General features: G+C 35.2%; 3 protein-coding genes across 3 annotated transcripts in view; 1 reads left to right on the forward strand and 2 right to left on the reverse strand.

Annotated features, from left to right (window-relative positions):
- LOC111506098 (dynein axonemal heavy chain 1) overlaps positions 1-3,971 on the forward strand; it is a 290,072-nt gene extending 286,101 nt beyond the window's left edge. The window contains exons 55-57 of the mRNA XM_074181740.1: positions 1,923-2,104; positions 2,292-2,421; positions 3,688-3,971. Coding sequence (XP_074037841.1) covers positions 1,923-2,104; positions 2,292-2,421; positions 3,688-3,902 — 527 coding nt within the window. The 3' untranslated portion in view covers positions 3,903-3,971. The remainder of the gene's footprint in view (positions 1-1,922; positions 2,105-2,291; positions 2,422-3,687) is intronic.
- A 4,961-nt stretch (positions 3,972-8,932) lies between these two features.
- On the reverse strand, positions 8,933-10,302 carry Slimp (Seryl-tRNA synthetase-like insect mitochondrial protein). The gene has a single exon (XM_074181744.1). The coding sequence runs from the start codon at positions 10,300-10,302 to the stop codon at positions 8,962-8,964; it is 1,341 nt and encodes a 446-aa protein (XP_074037845.1). The 3' UTR covers positions 8,933-8,961.
- Positions 10,289-10,907, reverse strand: LOC111514152 (zinc finger protein 593 homolog). Its single transcript, XM_023170388.2, has 2 exons — positions 10,698-10,907; positions 10,289-10,636 (listed from the first exon to the last, which is right to left on the reverse strand). The coding sequence occupies exons 1-2, from the start codon at positions 10,785-10,787 to the stop codon at positions 10,289-10,291; spliced, it is 438 nt and encodes a 145-aa protein (XP_023026156.2). The 5' UTR covers positions 10,788-10,907.
- Between the last annotated feature and the right edge of the window lie 12,197 nt (positions 10,908-23,104).

Here is a 23,104-nt window from a genome sequence, read left to right on the forward strand (position 1 = left end):
TCAATGGTCATTTTTCTAAACAATATACGGCTGATGGATCCCAAAGTTTAGATAAAATAAATATAGTTTAAAAATACTGAAAAACAAGCTTTTATAGAATACGAAACTAAAAAATTAAAAATAAATATAGTATAAAAAATTGAAAAACACGCTTTTAAAGAACATCGAACTAAAAACTTGAAAATATTTTTTTTAATAGGCTTAAAACAATAACGAACGAAAAATACCAGTATTATTGTGAAAAAAGCGTGGGCGCTTTGTGCCATATTTTTTGTATATCAAGCTCCCGTCGCCTTTTTCACAATGATACTAGTATTTTTCGTTCGTTATTATTTTAAGCTTATTTAAAAAAAATATTTTTAACTTTTTAGTTCGATGTTCTTCAAAAGCGTGTTCTTTAAACTATATTTATTTTATACTTGTTACCAGGAATCTCGTGTTTTACATTTATATCGCTTTCAAGGTACGATAAACAGCTTTGCAGCTGGGGACCAAATTCCCAGCAAAGCACCCAAAAGTAAATTTTTTATTCATGTTCAATATACGGTTTCCAATTTTCAATTTATGTCTATGAGTACAAGTACACATAGAAAATTAATGATATTTGTGAAGTTTTCAATGTTAAATATTCGTGTCAAGTTCAATTTCGTTCCCAATTCATATTTGGGTTGTATCAACAAGTAGGTACTGTAAAACGGATGATTTGTAATAAAAGGGTAGAACCTAGAGAACATCATATTCATGACTCATAACAGGAAATGTATACAGTGCGTAACAACGAAAATTTAACAGAGCCGTTTTTGAATATAAAAAGATTAAAAAAAAAAACTCGGATACGTCGATTTCTAATCAAAGGGGGACACCTTTCAGACTAATCAGATTTTTTGTAGTACGCACCCCCTCGGAGGGGTGCGTCCGACGGCCCTTATTTAGATAGGAAAAGTAGGTCGAATGGCACCTTGTTCTAAAGGTCTTTTGAATACCTTCACAACTCTGTTAAAAGAACATTTTTGTAACGATTAGTTTTCGAGATAATTTGAAGTTAAAATTGCCATGGTAATAATACATTAGTCAGACTACTCGATACCTTGTATGCCTGAATAAAAATTTTTTCGAGCAGTTCTTCTTATCAGTTTTTTGTTAAACAAATCCCTTTTTTAAAATCAATACCCATTCCTCTTCTTCCAGTTTTCATTAGTTCATCGTTCGATTGTTTTGTTTAAACGGGTCGTGTATTGTTATTCGCTCCTCAAACACTCCTCAAACAGTTTGAGGAGTGCCAGATGATGACAGTACTACCAACTGTCGAAAGCGCTCGCAGATAATTAATAGAAGATATAAAGCTTCAAATCCTTTTTGTAGAATTCAATATTGAAATATATATATATATATATATATATATATATATATATATATATATATATATATATATAAAACTTTAAAGGAAGTTATTTTAGAATTGGTATAATTAATAACAAAAATACATTAATCTCAATCAATTAAGCTGGTGTCATCAGCAAACATTTTTAATTTACCAAACAAATTTACTGTAGTATAAGAATTTTGAAATATTTAAGAAACAAAACAGGCCCCAGTACTAATCCTTGCAGTACTGCACATATATTTTTTGGAAATGATTATGTCGCCCTTATAGACATATTGCTTCATATTCAATAAATATTTTTTTTAGGAGAATTTTATGGTTCACAGTATCAAATACTTTCTTTAGGTCTAATAAAAGAACCCCACATTTTTTTGTTTCAAAATAAATCTAGCTGGAATTGGATTATGGCATTTGATACCGCGGACAGTGTGTCAATATTTTTTTGAATTCGCTTTGTTGCCCATTAAATAATAATTGTCTTTTCAAGGCATTCATACAATCCAGAATGTGCTGATTTCTCAATATTTTATTTTTTCAGGTGCATGGGTAACAGACCTTAGGGCACGAGTACAATTTTTGAATAAATGGGTCGATGAAGGCATTCCTCCAGTATTTTGGATATCTGGATTCTATTTTCCTCAAGCTTTTCTAACAGGGACCCTTCAAAATTATGCCAGAAAATATTTAGTTTCGATTGATACCATAAATTTCGCTTTTGAAGTGAGTAATTTCATAGAAACACATGCTTCAAATCATGATTTTTTCAAAATTGAAATTGTCTCCCATTCTCTTTCATTATTACCACCAAATACAACACAAATAGTACTGAGTATATTTGAAAAATAAAAATTTTTAAAGTTTCACTTACGTTTTCATGCAATTACAACTTTCCCAATTAATCTAACAGGTGATGAATGTTCCTGTGACAAAAAGACCTTCAGATGGATGTTGTATTTGGGGTTTGTTTTTGGAAGGAGCACGTTGGAATCATATCAAAATGGTACTGGATGAATCGAACCCAAAAGAACTATATACCGGTAAGACATTGAACTGCTATAACTTTCATTTCTTCTATTGCATCAATTGTTTATTTATTTCATTTCATAAAATTATTTATAAATGACAAGTGAAGAAATTTGTGCAAAACTGCGTTGCATAAAATTCTCAAGACAGAACTTCTGCAGAAAGTAAAGAACACTTTTAGTCATATGGCAATCCGGAAATGGGAAGTGTTTTCATATACAGGGACTACTCTTTGAATGTAACAAAATAAATCAATTCGAGTTTTAATATCCTTGAAGTAAGCATCCACCCGAGTAGTAAAAACAAGGTTTCAGTTTTCTAGAAATCAACTGACTATTCAGTAGAACTAAATATATTTGGAAGTAACTGCACCTCACTAACCGAAACTTAGTCTTAGTGAGACAAAACAACTATAGTAGTGAAGCAATTCAACAATTACGCAACAAAACTTGATCCTTGATGGTCGATTCATTGTCGGACGTTAAAAGGTAAGACCTCGTTAGTCCTGAGCTCGCACAAGTTTCTCAACTTCTGAGAGTTGTCGTTAGCATGAGGGCGACAGCTGATTACCGGAAAAACAGATCATTGGAATCATCAGCACATTAATGGCAATGGTTCGACATACTTCGCCCATCACCTTTTTATGAAGCCGCAAAAAAGCATCGGCAATCTGCCCTTCAACTGTTGCTAGCCCCTAATTGTTTTTTGCCAGCTATTTTCCATTGTTTTCAGATTCCAAATTCTGCCAATATTTCTATTGTCATGACGTGTTTGACGGAAGCAGATTATTGTCATTTTGTAATAGTAGCAAGTTTTATGCTTTGCATGTGCTGTAGTCATTTTACAAATTTCAACGGCCATTATAAAGAAAGATATACCTACGAATTTATATCAAGAATTAATCATGGGTTAAGAAAAGGCATGACTGGTTAAATAGAAAAAATTAATAATTTATGTGCAGTAATGGAGAATTTGAAGTCCATCTATTTGGGGTTGGAAAAAGAGCACAACCATGATAAATTTTCAATTTCTGTCTCATTACTTTTAGATTTTTGCTTTTTTATTATGATCAGCAATTCATTCCATTTTGTCAATGATTTTCCTTCCCCCAATTTGTTCTAAATTGTTAATCTAAGGCACCTAGATAAAATTTGCTTTCAAAAACTTTCGTTTTGGACATGAGTACCCAACTCGAAAAATATTTACTGAGGTTTTGTGCTCGTAATGGCGCTGAAATTGATACAAAATTGTAGTGAGCATAACGTAGTTCGTTTTTTCAGAAATGCCTGTCGTTTGGTTGAAGCCAGAGGAACATCATCAACAACCAGAAGACACATACTTGTGTCCTGTATACAAAACACTTACAAGAGCGGGAGTTCTTTCAACAACAGGTCATTCGACCAATTATGTTTTAGCGATAGAAATACCTAGTCAGAAGTCTCAACAGCACTGGATCAAAGGCGGTGTTGCTTTGATATGTGCCCTTGACTATTAGATGAAATAACTATTTATTTATGTAATATGAAGATGTTTTCATTCAAAGTAAATATTTCATAAAACAAAACAGTGGTGATTTGGCTGTGAGTAAATTTAATTTGATACTGATACGATAAAGGATAGTACTGTCAAATTCAAGAGCTTCGTTTTTTCTAGCTCATACAAATTAAACATTCATGAATGAAAGCAGCATTTGATACTATGGAGACAAGTATGTCCAACTAAAAATAATCTGCATTATGGTCTCCTTGATATGAATTTTTCAAACAAACATAGGGAAAAAACTTAATATGAATGAGTATATACAGGGTCCTGCAACAGTGGCGCGGTGTTCCATATCTCTATATAGGAAGCAGATAGGAATCTAATTTTCTATAATATTACCTTATTGCTCGAGCTCGACAAAATAAAAATATTGGCGGTCACACAGGGTGTTCGATTTTTTCTGGGCGGATCCCAACTGTGTCTTTATAAATGGCAACCTATATTTTTTATCGCTTTTTCGGTTTCTTCATAGAAAATAAAATAAACTTTATGTATATCTGCACTTCGAAAATATTGACGGTTTTCGAGATATCTAGCATGACAGGTTTTTTTTTCCAATATTCGTCACTCAGAATATTTGAAATTATAAAGTGGTACAAAGTCTAGTTGAAATTTTTTTTTGGTCGAATATTCTACATTGGTAACTCTCTCAAACGATATATCTGAAATCTATCTGTGATAAACAGGGTATGAAAAACCGCTTGCCAAATATTGTAAATGAAAATTTGCAAAATCTTCCTTAGATTAAATGGAACACCCTGTATATTATTGACCCATAAGAAGCGCCAACGAAACCTCTACAAATTTCATTAAGTATTCCCTATGGCTAAGTTCAATAGTTTTTCTTAAATGAGCATTTCTTTCGAAAAATGGTCATTTTTTCAAAGCAAAATCCATTTGACGACTGATAAAAATATACGAAAGATATCTTGTTTCAATTTTGTACATTAGAAGGTGTCCAAACAAATATTTTTTAACGAAATAAATGTATGTACCTATCACTTTTTGCTAAATGGAAAATTATTTTTTCATTGGATGCAGAATTTCACTCATAAATCGTGCAATATTAAACCAAACAAGTTAAAAGAAAGAAACATTATAAATAACTATTTTTTTCATGTTATTATATTCATTCAGAGCTTGAGTTCTAGATATTCAAATTTGTCAACTGGCAAATTACAAAACTACAAAAGGGAGAGTTTAATTAAGGTTGATAATGAAACTTTTATAAAATATGTTCAACATGTCTTCCATTTTCTTGAATGCAGAGCTGAAGTCTATGTTTGAAAGACTGTTCTACCCTGCGCAAGACAGCTGGTGTAATGCTGCGAAAAGCATTCGTTATTCTAAGTCGCATATTTTCGGGAGAAGTTGGTGGCTCAACGTAAACCATATTTTTTATGTATCCCCGTAAGAAAAAATCTAGTTTCGTCAAATCTGGTGATCTAGCGGGCCACCGTACAGGCCCATTCCGTCCTATCCATTTATTGGGAAATACTTCATTTAGATGATCTCTCACTTCTGCCGAATAGTGAGCAGGTGCACCATCATGTTGTAACCACATTCTATTGCGGAGGTCAAGAGGAATATCATCTAACAAACCTGGTAAATCATTTCGTAAGAAATTGAGATACATTGCACCATTCATATGTCCCTCAAAAAAGTATGGACCAATTACATATTCTCCAATGATGCCTCCCCAGACATTTATCGACCACCTATGTTGATAATCCACCTGTCTCAATAAGTGAGGATTTTCTGTCGCATAATAATGGTAATTATGTCGATTTACAAATCCATTTTTATGGAATGTCAATTCATCCGACCATAAAATATTATTGAAAAAATATTCGTTTCGACGAATTTTGTTCATGGCCCAATTGCAAAATCTCACTCTTTTCTCGAAATCAGCATACAGTAGTTCTTGATGTAACTGAACGTGGTATGGATGCAAGCGATGTTTCTTCAATACTCGTTGCACTGATCTCTCACTTATATCCACTATTTCCCCAATTTGTCGTTGACTCCTACTAGGATCTTCTTCAACAGCAAGAAGAACTTGCAATTCATTATCTTCATTAGTAGCTGGCTTGATGCGCTCATGTTTGGAATAATTAATAGATCCAGTTTCAACGAATCGTCCCAAGACCTTTCGGAAAGATCTTTCATCTGGATGCCTTCTATCTGGATACCGTTGAGAATAAAATCTACTTGCCAATAAACAATTCCTGTCTGATTCACCTAATATGAAAATCATATCAATCAAATCACTTTTTGATAACAACATTCTGATGAAATTATACCGACAGTTCAACTTCACGATTGACTAAAAATTTCAATATTCATTTGCAGCCAAATATTTTGTTCTGTCATTTGCCAGACTACTTGATTTCCAATAAATATTTCATTCGCTGAAAGGTTGTTTTAGACCGAAAGAATATGGCACAAATTCCGAGATTTTTGAAATTATTGTAACTATTCAAGAACGTCCATTTTGTGGTGTAATTCGCAACTTGTTTATCTAGCAACAGGTAATTTTAGGAATGGGCGATATTTTAAGGAAAGGGTATTTTTTGTATATTCTTATCAGTCGTCAAATGGATTTCGCTTTGAAAAAATGACCATTTTTCGAAAGAAATGCTCATTTAAGAAAAACTATTGAACTTAGCCATAGGGAATACTTAATGAAATTTGTAGAGGTTTCGTTGGCGCTTCTTATGGATCAATAATATACAGGGTGTTCCATTCAATATAAGGAAGATTTTGCAAATTTTCATTTACAATATTTGGCAAGCGGTTTTTCATACCCTGTATATCACAGGTCGATTTCAGATATATCGTTTGAGAGAGTTACCAATGTAGAATATTCGACCAAAAAAAAATTTCAACTGGACTTGGCACCACTTTATAATTTCAAATATTCTGAGTGACGAATATTGAAAAAAAAACCTGTCATGCTAGATATCTCGAAAACCGTCAATATTTTCGAAGTGCAGATATACATAAAGTTTATTTTATTTTCTATGAAGAAACCGAAAAAGCGATAAAAAATATAGGTTGCCATTTAAAAAGACACAGTTGGGATCCGCCCAGAAAAAATCGAACACCCTGTGTGACCGCCAATATTTTTATTTTGTCGAGCTCGAGCAATAAGGTAATATTATAGAAAATTAGATTCCTATCTGCTTCCTATATAGAGATATGGAACACCGCGCCACTGTTGCAGGACCCTGTATAAAAAATGCACACCAAGAAATGTTTACAGAAAATCATGACTTTGCCACCTGAACTTATTGCTATTATTGAATCCACTGAAAATATCACAAACTGAATCATTAAAATGTATTTATCAAGTATTTGATCCATTCGGAAAATAATAGAGAAATATATAAAAATCTTTTTCATCCAATCTAATCTGATTGCTAAAACAAGCTTATCAGAAAATCAAATCATTCAATACCAAACCAAAATTCACTTCAAGAAAACCGATACAAGGAGTAGGAGCACCGAGCAATTGATCAAAAAGATATGATCTTATCTTCATACAAGTAACTATAAGTAAAAAATTGAAAAAATCTTTTTTTTTCAGTTGCTATAACAGTAAAAGAAATATCCATTTTCAAGGAGATAAAGTGTTTTCTTTCATCAAATTATTTTCCAAAACACAAACCACAGCTACAATCAACAATGCATTGATTGGTGCTGAAGAGGCAATAAGACAAGTGTCTTTGGATAATAAACTCATTCAGTCAATCAATCAGAACTCAATTGAATGATTTAAAAATTGGTGACAATATTTTCTACAAATTATTTTATTAGGATTCATTTTTGTTAAAAATTTTTGCTAAATCTTCGAAATAAACGAGAACGTTTTCAGAAAAGAAGTTATGTTTTTCTTCTGTCTTTGACTCATAAAGTTGATCATTATCACTCATTTTCAATGTTTACGAGATACTGAGCAATGGCTTATAATTAAAACAAGTGGTTGTTGATTCACGGATATAACTAGATTCATTACCAACCCACAAACTGTTGAATAATAAATTTACTGAAAATAAAATATTATTTCGATATTACAGAGAATTTGGATAGAAAATGCACTGATTTTGGCTTTTGGACAATTGAATGTATTCATGAGATCATATTTATCAGAGTAAATGTTACATATCTCACAATTTTTTAAAATTTCTTACGGAGGTGTCGCCATTGATTTAGAATACATGTGTATTCTAAATAAGTCATTACCTACCCGCTGTCAAAGTAATGATTCGTTTAAAATGGAGGGAGTAGAAAAAAGTGTTTTCTTGTACATGTAATTCAATGTTAATTAAAAAAAATTGTTTCAAAAGTACTTTTTCATGTTTATATGAAAGTAGTTGTTTCAAGATGGCTTTCACTTAGCAAAGTAACTTGTTGGAGTCATATGTGAATGATAAAGACTTACTAGAATAATTTTCATAAAGAGAAGTTCACTACTTCTTCACAGTCTATATATGATTGAAGCACAATTGAATTGATTACCTTAGCCTCTCATATTTCTGCTGTGCTGGTAACTGAGTTACTTGAAAGGTATATCCAAGGTGCTCATAGAACTCGGAAACTTGTTTGTTAGTATTGAATTCTCATGATCAACTGATCTACTTCAATTTCTCATTGCAACTTGCTACATTTTGCTTCATCCTGCATTTTGGCTATATGGCTCTACAGCCCCTCAAAACCAATTGCAGGAATCATTGAAGCAAAATTTTTCTGAGACATCATTATAAATGTATGAATTTTCAAATGATGCATATATACTATTACAATATGTATATCTTTCCTATATTCAACATATTCATTCCAAAATTGTATACTGTGTCCTGTAATTGCCTGTTTGGACAATAAAAGTTTTTTTTAATACCCTGGTACTCACACCAGAAGATTACAAGTGAAACTTCAAATATATATGTTCTCAACTTCATACATGTAAATAAAATAAATTACTTTTAAAAAGTTTTACTTAATCATAACAATTATACAAACAAATGTTTCTTTATAACATCCGACAACAATGTGGTTCCCTTTACAAAATTATTTTCCAAAACACAGCCCAACATCTTGGGTACATTCAACAATGTACCAGATATAATTTTAGGAAACTTCCTGCTTTTGTTGGAATTATACGTGAATAATAAACGTTTACTCAAATAATTTTCATGAAGAGAAACGTTACCTACTTCTACATAGCTCTGTATATAATTGGAGTACATTTGAATGGATAGCCTGAGGCTCTCAGATTTCTCTAATTGATGTGCTGGTAAAAGAGTCAAGCGAAAGTGGTATCCAAGGTGCTCATAGAATTCGGAAAGTTCTTTGATAATAGAATCTAATACTTCGACTTCTTCTAAGGTAGCAATAAAAACATTCAAAACCGCCTGCTGACTCAAATTGAAGAAACTAGCAGGCAAGTCTTTATTTACAGGGGCATATTTTTTGCCGAGTGAGAAATACTTTAGTGGAAGATTAGTTTGCTGAATAGAATGTTTTGTAAAATATGCCATGAAAGGATAAACTGTAGCTGAACCACAAAGATGTAAACGATTTATATCAGTCTCAGAGTCTTCCTCTAAGGTGAAGCTTTGATCGAAACTGCCTCCGCAGCCTTCTAGAATTACACTGCGACAAAAATTGGTGTTGGAAAACTGAATATAACCTGACTTTAACATGCACTGTCTAAAATAATTCAAAATACTCATTTCAAACAGAGCTCCCTCAGATTTCAAATAGCAAGCTGAAGGATTTATGTATTTTATATAACTCAGAGATTCAGCAATATTAATGTGATTTTCAGAAATTTTACTAGCAATTTCAGAACCTGGGCTACAATATACTACAGTTTCATTTTCAGGTGTTTTCTCATGCAGAGTGTTTGGGAGATCCAAAACTTTTAACACTGTACTTTCCTCAATTTCATAAAAAGTTTCTTTCAGGTTTTTGAGATCATCCTTCACAACCCTGGCATGCAATTTCAACTTTTCAATTTGTTCCTGATTTGCAGCCTCATTTTTGAGTAAATCTGCTACAGCCTTACCTATTTCCGATCTAGTAGTTTCCAGATTTTTTTTACGCTCACAGATATTCTGAAAAAAATTCCATCTTCTCACAATTTGATCTATGTCAATTTCTAATTGCCGTCTTGCTACATTCTGCTTTAAATTGTGTATATGTTGAGTCTGATTATCAAAATCTATTACAGGGGTTAGCACTGCGAAAGTTTTTTGAGCTTTGTCTCCAGTTACATACAAAGCTGAACCATACCATCTTCTCAAACTAATCTTAAAATTAATAAAATTAAACCTTTTATGAATCACCATCATCATCGTCATCAATTTTCATTCTTTTACTAGACTCCCCAGAATCAGATTCCTCTTCCAGTTTGGTGATTGTAGCAATCTTCCTTTTAACGGGAGCTTTCCAGCTGCCAAATCCAGCTGCACGTTGTGAGTCCTCAATAGTGTAAGGCTCCAATTCCAAAGCCTTAAGCCTTCGCTTGTGAACTTTGGTTCTGAAATGATCTTCCAAAGCTGTTATGTTTATGAAATATCGGGCACAATGTACACAGTAATGTTGAGCAGCTCCTGGTTTATCAAAGTCAACTTCCTGATTGATTAATTTCTTTGAATTCTCTGGCAGGATATCTTGATCGATCTGGAGTAAAAGAAAATTTATCATGTTTATATTTAAGAGCATAAATGTGATGTAACTTTACCAGATCGAGATCTTTCGTTCTACGCTTTGTACTCCATCTTCTTTTTAAATGTGTGTCTCCGTAATGAGTCTTTTTCCTTCTATAAACCATTAGGAATATACTGCTTGCAAATTGAAAGTAAAATGATGAAGAATAATCAAAGCACGTTCAACATAACTTATAAATGAGGTTAAGTTCATGTTCCATACACTTATTTTAGTTTAGGAATACTAACAAAGATGGCACCATAGCACCACTTCCACTGGTGCCAAACTAGGTCAAAAATATACACCTCAATAGGAATGCTCAGTTGTGAATCTATCCGAAATAATAAAACTAAGTCGAAGGGTGAAACAAATTCCAGTCAGCTGCTTTAACAAATCATTACAGTTTTTTGTGTTTTCCTCCAGCAGAAGGAAGTTATTAACCTATTCAACACTGTTTCAGGTTTGTCTCAATTATACTCTCAAGGAAAATGGTCAATGTGTATGTTTCCATAAAAGCATCAATACTACGATTCTCATGTTGTTGTCGTAGTCTTTCTTTTCAATCTGCAACTTTGGAAGTTCTTCAATTTTGATTTTGAGAACTAAATTGCTTCCTCTCAATTATCAATTGATTCACTTGGTTCAGATAGGGCATAACGTGACATAGTTTTCCCAATCATCATATCAAAATATGAAGCACATGTTTTTTTAGAGTAGGCCTCTCTGTTTATTCGTCATTCGTGTCAGTTAATATGTCAATTGATCATGACGTCAATATTAAGAATATAGTAAGAACGCATACAGAATTATTTATCAGGGCACTCCCTGCTCCGTCATAACGGTATTAAGATATTTGAATACGTCCATATTCAAAACATTAATGGATTTTACGATTACGAGAAAATCAAATTGTGATCTTCATCCATTCCATCCTATTCAATGTCACACATTCTTCTTCACTTCATGATTGTACCTCTTCCTACTTGAAATATTTTGAGGAAAATACTCGATAAAAAATATCCTAGACGCTAACCCAAACAAATGTCCACATAAATACGCATGCGCAACGAGAACAGTTCTCATCAGTTCACAGTACATCCTTTAGAGCAAGAACAATGCATAATGGGTCAGGACCGTTTCGGATCATTTCGCAGTCGAAATCTGAACAGAGGATTCATCAGTCCGAATGTATCCCCAAAAAACCAGAACGCACTATATCAACTGCGCTTGATCCTGACTTCCTAGAGCCTGCATTTTGTAGAACCAGAATAAACCTTATGGATCTCCGTCAAACTGTTCATACCTTTAGTCAGTAGGTTTTGTCCGCTCTTTAGCACGAAAAGACTCAACAGAATCGGAACACGTCCACAAACTAAACTGTAAGTTTCAGGACTCAGATATAAGGGTTTTTCTGGTTCTAACATCCGAAAATATTTGGAAACTTGCGCAGGACATGATGCGTAGAACAAAAAATCTTAAACAGTCCGAAATAATTTCGTACATTTGCACTTGTATAAACCATAACGCACTTTGAGGCCCCTGCTGCGCCATCTACAGTATATATGAAGTATATATGATCACCAACAGTAAAAGTCAAGATGTAGATAATTTTTCTAGTATTTAGAAAACTCTCGCAGTCGAAACCAGAACAGAGGATTCATCAATCCTCTCATCCCTCATGCAAATGTATTCAGTATATATGATTGTTTATGAAACAAACACCAACCTATAACCATACCTAGTCGAAGTTGAATTAAACTAGTGCAACTAGAATTTGTAAGACATGTCACATATCAAAATTTATAAATTGAATATAACTTTGGTTAGGTTATAGGTTAAATTTTGTTTTCAGTAAATGTCATCTATTCTGCCGAGTGCTTAGTGTAGATGTAAGGAGACTGCTGTCTACAGACGCGTGACCTAATTTACCGTTATAAACGCGAATCTAACGAATTATATAATTTATATATGAAATTATGACGCATGTAAGGGTATGAAATAACATTTTTGGTTTCGATGCCTGTTCCTGTACTATCTATAAAGAATCGAACCACCTGAGCCACCCATAACATGGCGCAAAGTCAGAGAGGAGACAGGTAAAAATTTATTTCACAATTCTTTTATCCGGATTCCACATTTGATTACATTCCTTTTGTCTATACATTGTCCTTTCCTTTGATGTATGCAATTTATTCATACTAAATTCTAGATTCTAGATATTTTTCTATGATCATTATTTCTTCAGAAATGCCATCTGCCGTCTGGCATAGGACTTACATGCCCAAATTTTGTTCATCCTGCCCTCTCTTCATGAAAAGTTGAACTTGACATGTGCACTACAACGTTTGCAGTGATCTTCTTCGAAACTTCAAATAATTTGTATTTTACTACGAACATAGATGCCACCGTATGTTACGCTGTGGAAGAAGAAATCCATATTCTTTCAGTTAATCTAGAATCTAGAATCATTTAAATATTCAAGCCCAACATCTAACCATAGAAATGAAATTATATACTAACGAATATATAACATAATTTCTGATACATTATTTTATCCATCGTCTTAGTTTATGTAATTTATTCACACTGAATAGAGTGGAACTGGCAGAAATGGTTCATTTATGTTATAAATTCCGGAATATATAACATTTATGTATTGTGTTTGTTGATGTTTTTTAATATATTCGTGAGTATACTTTTGGATGGAGAACAGCCAGAATTTTACTTCTGGCTATGTTGCGGGTTTTCCCTTATTCGAGAGTTTGTTCGATTTTATTGGGTACACCATGTATTATGGCTCATAAGTCACGATAATCTTCTGAAACAACTTCAGCACTAAAAGGAAAATGATGATTTTTTCCCAGCTTTATTTTTATCATTGTTTTCTTTCTGTTCACTCTGCTTGTATGTTCCTTTAGTGTTTATTTCATAATGTTACTCTGCATTCATTTGTATTGAATATCAATTCTTTCTTATTTATGATGCGGATGGTGCAACAATATGAAAAAAACGAATCCTTTATATTTTCATTGCCACCGAGTTATAATCTTTGAGCAGATTTCAAATTTTTTGAACAAATTCGGTAGCCCGTGGGTAAGCGTGAGTAGTTCGTTCTACTCATTCAATCCACCGCTTTGTGAAAGTTGGTTTCACCCAATCGTGGGATTTTTCGGCGAGTCATCAGTACTGTTTGAAATCAAACGTAAAAATAATAGATCTCGTTAATATTTAGTGCTGTCGTTCATAACTTGTGTTACGAAGCTACATATCGACTATAACCTACATTTTAGTGTTTAAAACGTGTCTGCATCTGTTGGCACCTTTCACGTTACCATTCTCGTGCATAGGCTTGAGATATCCATCAAAGCACGTTTCCATTAGTAACGGATGATCCCTAACGTAACTGTGAACGTTGTAGGGGGTTTATACCTAAGAACTAGTAACTTAGACTATTGTGGAATAAATGAGGCGTGGATAATTATTAATATATTTATTCAATAACATCAACGAATAATGTTACAAGCTTCATAAATTATTTTACTTGTAGCTGTCATCTACCTTCTTAAACGCTTGCAGGTAAATACTAATAATACGTCACCTCTGTCAATGTCACAAGACCAAAGAACAATCTATACTACTCAGTCACAGAATATAATACACAAAATGACTACTTTACTAATGTTACTAGGTGGCAGCACCACTCACATAAAAAACAATATATAAATGTACACATATTCTTAACGGTTCAAGAACATGTTAGATAAGTGACAATTATTCTTCATTAAATATTCAAGTATACTTCTGGAAATAATTCCATATTAGTGAAAAAATATTTGAACACTTTTTCATTCATTCCAATTATTATAATAGATATAAACATGAAACAATCTTTTTGAAATTTCTGTAGAAAATGATTACTGTAAACATTTGAATTTGGGGCAGGCTCATTTTCGTTTCGACCTAGATTCTTAGTCATTAGGTAAATGTAGGCCAACTTTATAGGCATAGTTTTTCCATAAACGCTCTCGTTGATTTGTTATGGTAGAACTCTTATTTCTTGGTCTTTGCTGGAGGTATGTTGCGTAAACCAGCTATTTTGATAGCTAGTGGAGACCATAGACATTATCAAGTATAGTGGTGTCCAATGTAGCCCTTTTAGTACTAGGTTGAGTACATTTGAAATATAGTACTTTCAGATGCCTTCCGATGTTTAGGTACTTTTTTCATGTTGCTTTTCAGAACAGTTCAACTGTTCAAATCAAATTGTTACCGTTCAATGCGCATGACATAAGAGTATGTATTTATCTACGACGAAAAATCATTCTTACATAGTAATTTATACATAAAAACTACTGATTGTTGGTAATTTGTCATGTCAAACTGTTATCTCGTCTCTGATGTCTACCTCTTGTCACTCAATTATTTGTTATTAGTATCACCGTCAATTGAGATTTCAGAGAAAATGTAAACTGTAACCATCGCAAGAATTAAATGGATATTAACCTCACTAATAATATAATATCTATTGATAGATTCACCTTTCTAGTACTTTTATATTCGATTTTCGATGAAAATATACGTTCAAAAAAGATCGCTCCGACTCATTCTTTCAGTGGATGTCGATTGGATGTCGAACAGTTCGAAACAAAGTCACGAACATTGTTCACTCTTGTATGTCAAAAAGTTTGTCGTTTCAGTGGTTCAGCTGAAGGTGAAGGGTGTGCAGACAAAGACAAATGTGCATTCAAGAGAAGAGTGCGGAGATGAGTGGGGCTGTATAGAATTGAAAAAGGAACTCATAAATTCGACTGAAATGTTTTTTTGTTCCATAGACATGAACTGTTTCTTCTTAACACCTCACATAATCACAATTGAAATAAATAAATCATTGTCACTCGAAATACTACACAAATGAATCTCATTCAAACACAATATAAGATTACCAAAAATTACTTGTTTACAATTCTGATACAAGAAGCTGAAAATAACAAGAATCTATTTCTAGAATCATTTAACACGTTACTAAAATTCACCTCGTCATATTTTTTCCACTGTCGAAATGAACAACGTAAACGTTCGTCGGGACGAGTAGCAGCAGTATATGCTCAATAATTGATTTTGAGAAAATTATACGTTCCATTCAATCCGTATACGTTCAATGAACGAACGATCTCGAGAATAAACTACTGATGCGCCCTCTATGAGTCTACTCCCACTTGAATTCTGGAAAGGAGTAGTTGACGTAAAACGCTAAGCCTAGTCCTAGTCAGTCTACCACAGTGCTAAAAACCCGTCTCTATGTAAACGTACCTTTACATAACATGTTCGCGGTTACATTACGGGAAATTTTTGTATTGGACTTACCTTTGGAGATTACCTTTAGATCTACTCTATTTCACCACTTCACGAAATATATTTGAAATTATCTCATTTCCAAAAACGTATCATCACAGCATTACGTTTTCCATTCATGCAATCCGAATAAAACACTGTCACAGCCAACGTGGGGAGTTTGACGCAAAAATTTAGGGGGTGATAATCGACTTAGGCCAGGACCGGCGGGAGGCGCGCTCGGGACATTTCTTTTCGTTATTGCGGTGAGTGATGCCTCCCGGTCGAACCGTTAAGATAATGGCATTATTCGTCCTTCCATACATAGCTTTTCGGGTGGAGGTATTGCTCCGGTAAAACTAGGCAATTCTGCAAAATGCTGATTTATTTGAAATGGTTCGGACGTGAGATGATAATGGTGATACTGATAATAATGATATCAATTATATTAATAAATAAGAAGGGATGGCCACTAACATCCTTGGCCTTTGGTGTTACCTGAGTAACTGGTGCAACCCGGACTGGCAGCCCAGGTGCACCCGGGAAGGAGAACACTATTCTCCTTCTGGTGCCGGCCGTGGGTCCACAGGGTTAACCACCCGGTAGACTCAAGACTTGGTTCCTAGTTATCAAGGAATAAGGGGCTCCCAGCCTGCTAACGAAGTGGTAGAAGTGACAGTTCTATCACATGTTGGCACGGCTGGAAAAGAAACTCGCATCATGCCACTAATGGAGTCAATCAGCAGAACACGCAGAGCGCTCCACAAAATTTGGCCTCTGAAGTTTTCTAACAGAAGAGGTTGACATCTGGCAAATTAACACCGCTGTATAGCGTCCTCCAATCGCTTTCCGAATCGTATGGACGAAATCCCGGCTTTGCGATTCGGAAGATTAAACGGCGTGTACACCAGATGGAGGCTAAGATCACATCGGCGAGACAACACGCGTCTCCTATCCATTGTGTGTGAGATTACAAGGCGGTTAACAGGCCTTTCACGCCCACAGTGTGGCAAATAGCCGCCAAACTATGATGTAACATCACACTTTAAGTCAAGGCGTGCTGCTGACTACGAAACAGTACTGCCTTGATAGGATACGAATGCTAGTGACTGCTAGGAAGTCACTAGTGAGGCGAGCGAGAAGTATCACGGAAAACCTTAGGTTCCGTGAGAAACCTTCTCGCTTAATTCAAGAGCATCCACGTGTTGTGGATAATCCGCCGACCACTGACTAGATCGAATCCTTCTGGAAGGATATCTATGAACATCCGCAGTCACTCAACTCAGATACTCCAGCCCTAGGGCATGGACTGCGTAACTCGATAACCCCGGATGACGTTCGAAGAGCCCTTGTGGGTTCCAAGAACTTTGCTGCTCCAAGCCCAGATGGGCTGAACATTATTGGTGAAAAAAACTACCAGGCACTCACCGACATCTGGCCAGAGTTTTCAACTCATGGCTGGACGGAGAGCAGCCAATTTCGGTTTGGTTCTCATCCCCAAAAGCGGAGATTAGTCGATTCCTAAGAATTACAGACCGATAACATGCCTGAATCCGTGCCTGAATAAACACAAATATTCACCGCAGTTGTGAGAGTGTTCGAACGGATATATGAGCAGAGAGGGTCGAAGAGAAAAGTTGCCAGATGTAAAGAAAACCTGCTCACAAAATAGTGAGATGCATTGAACAACTGATACCACTCTGGCGAGTTCGCTTCACCGTAACATCTGTCAAGGCAGAGTCCAAACTAGGTGAGTCACTTTCAGAAGGGGTGCCATTATCTGTTGCGCTCGGAAATACTCGAGGGTACAACTGTGGTACCCCCGGTAACCGGAGGCACAAGGTCATCCATTTGTTTTATATGTATATCTTGAACTTAATGTCTCTGGAGGGGAGGATCTCTATCAGTCCTTGAGGGTGGTGGAAGAGTACACGCATGCTATCGGTATGAAATTCGGGATAGACAAATTTGCAATGGTCCATCTCTAAAGAGGATGATACGGGAACTACAGGGAGGATGTGCAGCTCGTAGATGGAAGCATCCTACACCATTTGGATGCCGGAGAGATGTATACTTAACGCGGGGTGGAACAACGTTACTCACAAGAGGTAACAGCAGTAAAGAACTCTCTCCGCGACAAGTATCAGCACAAAATTCAACAGATCTGGTCATCGGAACTGTCGAGGAAAAACAAAGTTGCTGCAACAAAAACGCTTGCCGTTCCAATCTTACTCTACTCATTTGGAGTAGTGAAGTGGATTTGGGAGGAGCTGTATCAACTCGACGTGAAGATCCGAAAAATGATGCATCTCTATAGGAGTGTGCATCCCAAATCGTCCATTCCACGGTTCTACTTCATCCGACAACAGGGAGGCCGTGGACTTTTGAGTTTGGAGTATTTACATGACAGAATCGTACTGGATATGGCCTGTAAAGTCGTTAGGAGCACGGATCCCCTTCACTGCATGGTCCGCAACTATGAGAGATCAGAAATTGGAGTATTTCTCTTTATAGGGAGCTGCCCGAGCAGTTGATAAACTCGGTTTAGTTGTTGACACTGAACGAGGTGATCACAACTCTGTCACAGAGTTGGAACCCGTTCTGCAAAATGCTCGTATGAAAGCCGTATAGGCCACTCCACTCCTGCGGAAACACAATGATATAAGCCATTGCAAGAGGTCTTCTTCAACAACATTGAAGTCCTCGGCTCATCAAAGCGCCTGACCTTCGCTCTCCTCATGTCGAGTGGGGTTCATCATGATCTGCCAGGATGTGTCTTCAACACCTTAGTCCCAAGATTCCTCAATGGTTGTCCGCGAAACCCTGAGATTCCATAGAAGGGTCACAGGGGTTTTGCGCGCTCTGTTTCAATACCATGCAATTATTGAAAAAGCTATCTTAGTTTTGCTTCCATTTGTGATGACTTACCGATGCGGGACTGGATTGTTAAAAAATTTCATTCTTTACATTAAATAGTTTTTACATTATAATGATTATTTTTTCATTAATTATTATTTTTTTTCAAATTTTCAAACTACTAGGTGAACACCAGCTAGGGTTCCAAAAGTTCCGATGTAGTTCTTCTCGACCATCAGAGTAAGACGATATTTGTCGTGGAGTTTTCAGCTCCTGGCGAGACGTATATCGTCTGGAAAGAAGAGAAAAAACGGATGAACTATAGAGATTCTCTCTGCGAACATACTCTACCCAGACCACTCTGTCAAATTAGTTATTTTGATTATTGGAGTCTTCGGTAGAATAATATTGTCTCTACTCTTGAATCCACCGGCTTGTCGCACTAAGGTAGAACTCTTAGCCGAACAAATGCAGAAGGCTGTCATTCTTGGCTTACTGCGCTTTCTTAGGACACATGATTATCGTACACAATGAACACTCACCCCCTGGTGTGGAGAGTGATAATTGGTTCATAATGGAAAAAATAATAATTTGAATATCTTCATTCATCACATTCCAAGAGATACAATAATGAACTAGTTTGAACCCAACCTCGTGATTCCTCGAAATGTTTCATATGTTACATAACAAATAATAATAATAATGATCAACGGTGAAATGTTGATATTCAGTTATCGGACCACAATCATAGTCTCACCTGAAACAAAGTTCCGCAATATTAAATTTTCTATTTTTGCGGGTGAATTATCGTATATTTCACCTGCTTTGTAGAAGGAACATTTATATGGCTTGTTTTATTTTGTGACAAAGGAAAAAACTTTTTTCGTAGATGAGGTGGTTTACCAGATCTCCAAACTACATGAGCAAAAGGGGAAGATGTCTGTCTCATGTGCAACTAGCCAAAGCCTTCAAAGAAGTAATTTATGTGATCATATTGGTGGATGCCATACGCGAGTTTGATACAACCACTTTATGATCTTTGGAGTCGCAATTCATCAGCTCGTAGCTAGTCAGGCTCTCATATAACCTCAATTTCAAAAGTGTAGAAGGCAAATTCCTTCTCGGAATCAATTGCTGCAATGTAATGTAAGATGGATACGATATTTCTGATAGCATACCTACCTGAAAAACTATTTTTTTGTGAAAGTTTTTAATTTTGGACATCATTTTGAATATCAAAATATTTCAATGGATTGTTTTGTTGGCACAAGAAGTGCCAATAAAAGTCAAGCAATAGTTTATCGAAATCGCAAATTTTGTTTCATCACCAATGAAATACCAACAAAATTCATTAACATTTCGTTTTCAATGTACGTGAACTAAAAATATCTAGGTAATTTTGAAATTATCATATTACCATATTCCCCATTAATGACGGATTTCAGCAAGGAATTTGCTAAAATGACTGTGCTAACACCAGAAATGAGTCAACATGAAAACGATAAGACATTTTCTAAATGTTCAAGTAGGAAATAATTTCGCACGATATTATTCCTGTGACTGAAAACCTTATTATAATCAATAAGTATGAGTTGATGCTTCCTAGAAGTACAAAGTTTCTCGTGTTTGCCAAAAAAGTCCCAGTGAACATTTATGAAACAGTAGTCTGTAATCCTCAACATCAAAGCACAAATGACCACATTTCAGCCGATTCACGGCTTGATTTGTCCTTGTCAGAACTCGAATTTAATTTTGCCCTTAATTAATTCGCTTGTCTGGTTTATTGGTTCATAGAGAAACTATCAGAGAGAAACTATTATTGGAACGGAAACTCTGTGAATTCGAAGGATCCTCATATTATTAGACCACCTGACGAGAAATTGTTAATATTGAATCGATAGGAGATGATTCATGTGGCAGGAAATGGTGGTTATGTGAAAATCCACCTGACGTATATCGCCCCAAAGGCAAAATAAGTTTTTACTCAATATTTTGAGTAATAAATCTCTTTGTAGTCGCAGGAAATCGATATGAGTGACCCACTAGTAATATGAAACACTGCAGAAGGGCTCTTTCAACACACGACGCTTTGGATACGTATATATTAAGTCCATTTTAGGTCCATTTCAGACGTAGGTACTCGTACTCCATATGTACTGAGATGTCTATACACTGCCGAATGCTGATATGCGCTTTGGTTTTTTGTTTCAGGAATTATTGTAGATTGAGTGGGGTAGTTTTGATGTTACCGCAAGATGGTGCTAATGGTCAATATTCCCATGAATTTTAGTCATTGATACATCATTTATGAATGATGTTGCCCATATTTTTTTCTCAGAAATGGACCGTGGAAATTGTTCCAAAGTTCCTGTTCCTGAGAACAGAATATGATTTGTTCATGGTGAGCAATTTTAAAGAAGAATAATATCCTATTTGTACGTACGTTCCTAGTATATACAATACGTTCTTTTCGTAAGTTCTCAGTACGTCCATGGAAGATACGTGTGCTCCATGTGATGGAGAGATCCTTAGAGCGGTGTAGTACGAAAGCGCGAAAGTGGCGATTGCCCTTTTTTTACATCAATTCCGAAAACCGGACTCTCAGAGTTATTTTCTTTGAATGAGAAAAAACTGCTATTCGGTTTTTCTGATCCTTTTTAGTGAGTCTGTGATGCCAATAGAAAAATAGCCGAAGAGAAGAATCCCTGGAGAACAGCGCGTTGGTATTAGAGAGAGAACCTCCGATGGCTGTTAGTGGGAAATGCGAAAATTATAAAGTCATGAACAAAGATGATAATGCAACCCATAAATTCGAAGTGAACCCTCATACCAGACCTGATCAAAAGTCGGATTGATATCAAACTGTAGGAGAATCTGAGTTTTTCTCAATTACATTATTCCAAAGGTCAATGACATCCAAAAGTTGACTCAAAATTTCAGAAACCACACTGTTTCCCTGAAATCTCTCAATTCGTTAAACTTTGAAGAATATCATTAACGTGTGGAAATTATTTTTCTGGCTTTTCTGGCCGTGGTCTGGAGGTTTTTATTTCTGAAGTTTCGTATACTACCGCGGTAGATATTATCAAAGGCGATATGATAATGGTTGTTTTTGTTATTCCCAACGTAACTGGTAATTGAATTACCACTTTGTTTGTGTACAATTAGGACAGGTAGAAATATTTTTATCCTTTGAGTCCCTCGCATGCTGACAAAGGAAATGCCACCGTTGTGATGAACGATAAGGATTATAATGAGAAAACTGTCGCCTTACTCACTCCAGGGACTTATAAAAGTCTCAGTCGGAACCCGACCTACGGGATTTTGAGAAAAACGAATCTTCTTATCCGTTATAGATCGTTATAGATGCCATGTCTATATGGCTTACCAAAAATCCATGAAAATAATTTGGCACTTAGACCTATAGTGAATGCGATAGGTTGACCAACAAATAATTGACAACCCTACTGCAGCCATTTAGATAAAATGAATTCATTAGGGACTTGGGCCTAAGAAAAAGCGTTCGTGAAACTATATGGGAAGAGCTACTGAACGATTTTTTATTACATATAAACTCTCTCGATCCAAAAATCCAATTCACAGTAGAACGAGAAACCCAAGAGAATCTAGCCTTCTTGGATGTTCTTGTGAACAGATCCGAAATAGGTATAGTTAAAGTAAACGATATAGTGCATCCTATTTCCAGCAATTCCCCTTTAAAAAAATAGTCAATCAATGATGAATTCATTTCCACCATTAATATGGAAGTGTCCAATCTCCATATAGTATTTTTCAACTAAAATTACTTTTTTAATCCTTTTCTGCCAGTCTTCTTCGGTAATATTAGATACTTTTTCTTCAACTAGCTCTATCACCTTCTTATCAAATTTTGGAAAATCATTTTTACGCCTGATGCTTTGTTTCAATTTTCCCCAAATCAACTCGATGGGATTGAAAACACAAAAATAAGGCTGTCTCAATATTGTGTGTTCATACTTTTCAGCAATACTCTCAAAGGCATACACTTTTTCAAATGTTTTTCTCTGTAAAACTCCAAGTAGTTGGTTTTTGGTATAGTTTTCTTTAAAATACAAATTGTTATCCATTAAAAACCTTGGTATTTCATCTTTTCTCGAATTTTTATTCGGTACTTTGATGAGCTGTCGCGAATGATAGGAAGCGTTGGTAAGAACTATTACACTATTCTCATCCAAATTTTGGATCAATGTGTTTTCAAACCATTCCTCAAAAATA

This window comes from Leptinotarsa decemlineata, unplaced genomic scaffold (assembly GCF_025532065.1).
Source record: "Leptinotarsa decemlineata unplaced genomic scaffold, Ldec_3_MD MMD2_tig00026314_RagTag_RagTag, whole genome shotgun sequence".
In the NCBI taxonomy this organism is placed as follows: domain Eukaryota; kingdom Metazoa; phylum Arthropoda; class Insecta; order Coleoptera; family Chrysomelidae; genus Leptinotarsa; species Leptinotarsa decemlineata.

Bases quoted from the DNA above. Each gene is read 5' to 3' on its own strand.
- LOC111514152 (XM_023170388.2), bottom strand. From the start codon at position 10,787: ATGGTTTATAGAAGGAAAAAGACTCATTACGGAGACACACATTTAAAA. The intron at 10,637-10,697 runs GTAAAGTTACAT...CTTTTACTCCAG, and splicing joins GAACGAAAGATCTCGATCTG to ATCGATCAAGATATCCTGCC.
- Slimp (XM_074181744.1), bottom strand. From the start codon at position 10,302: ATGGTGATTCATAAAAGGTTTAATTTTATTAATTTTAAGATTAGTTTG.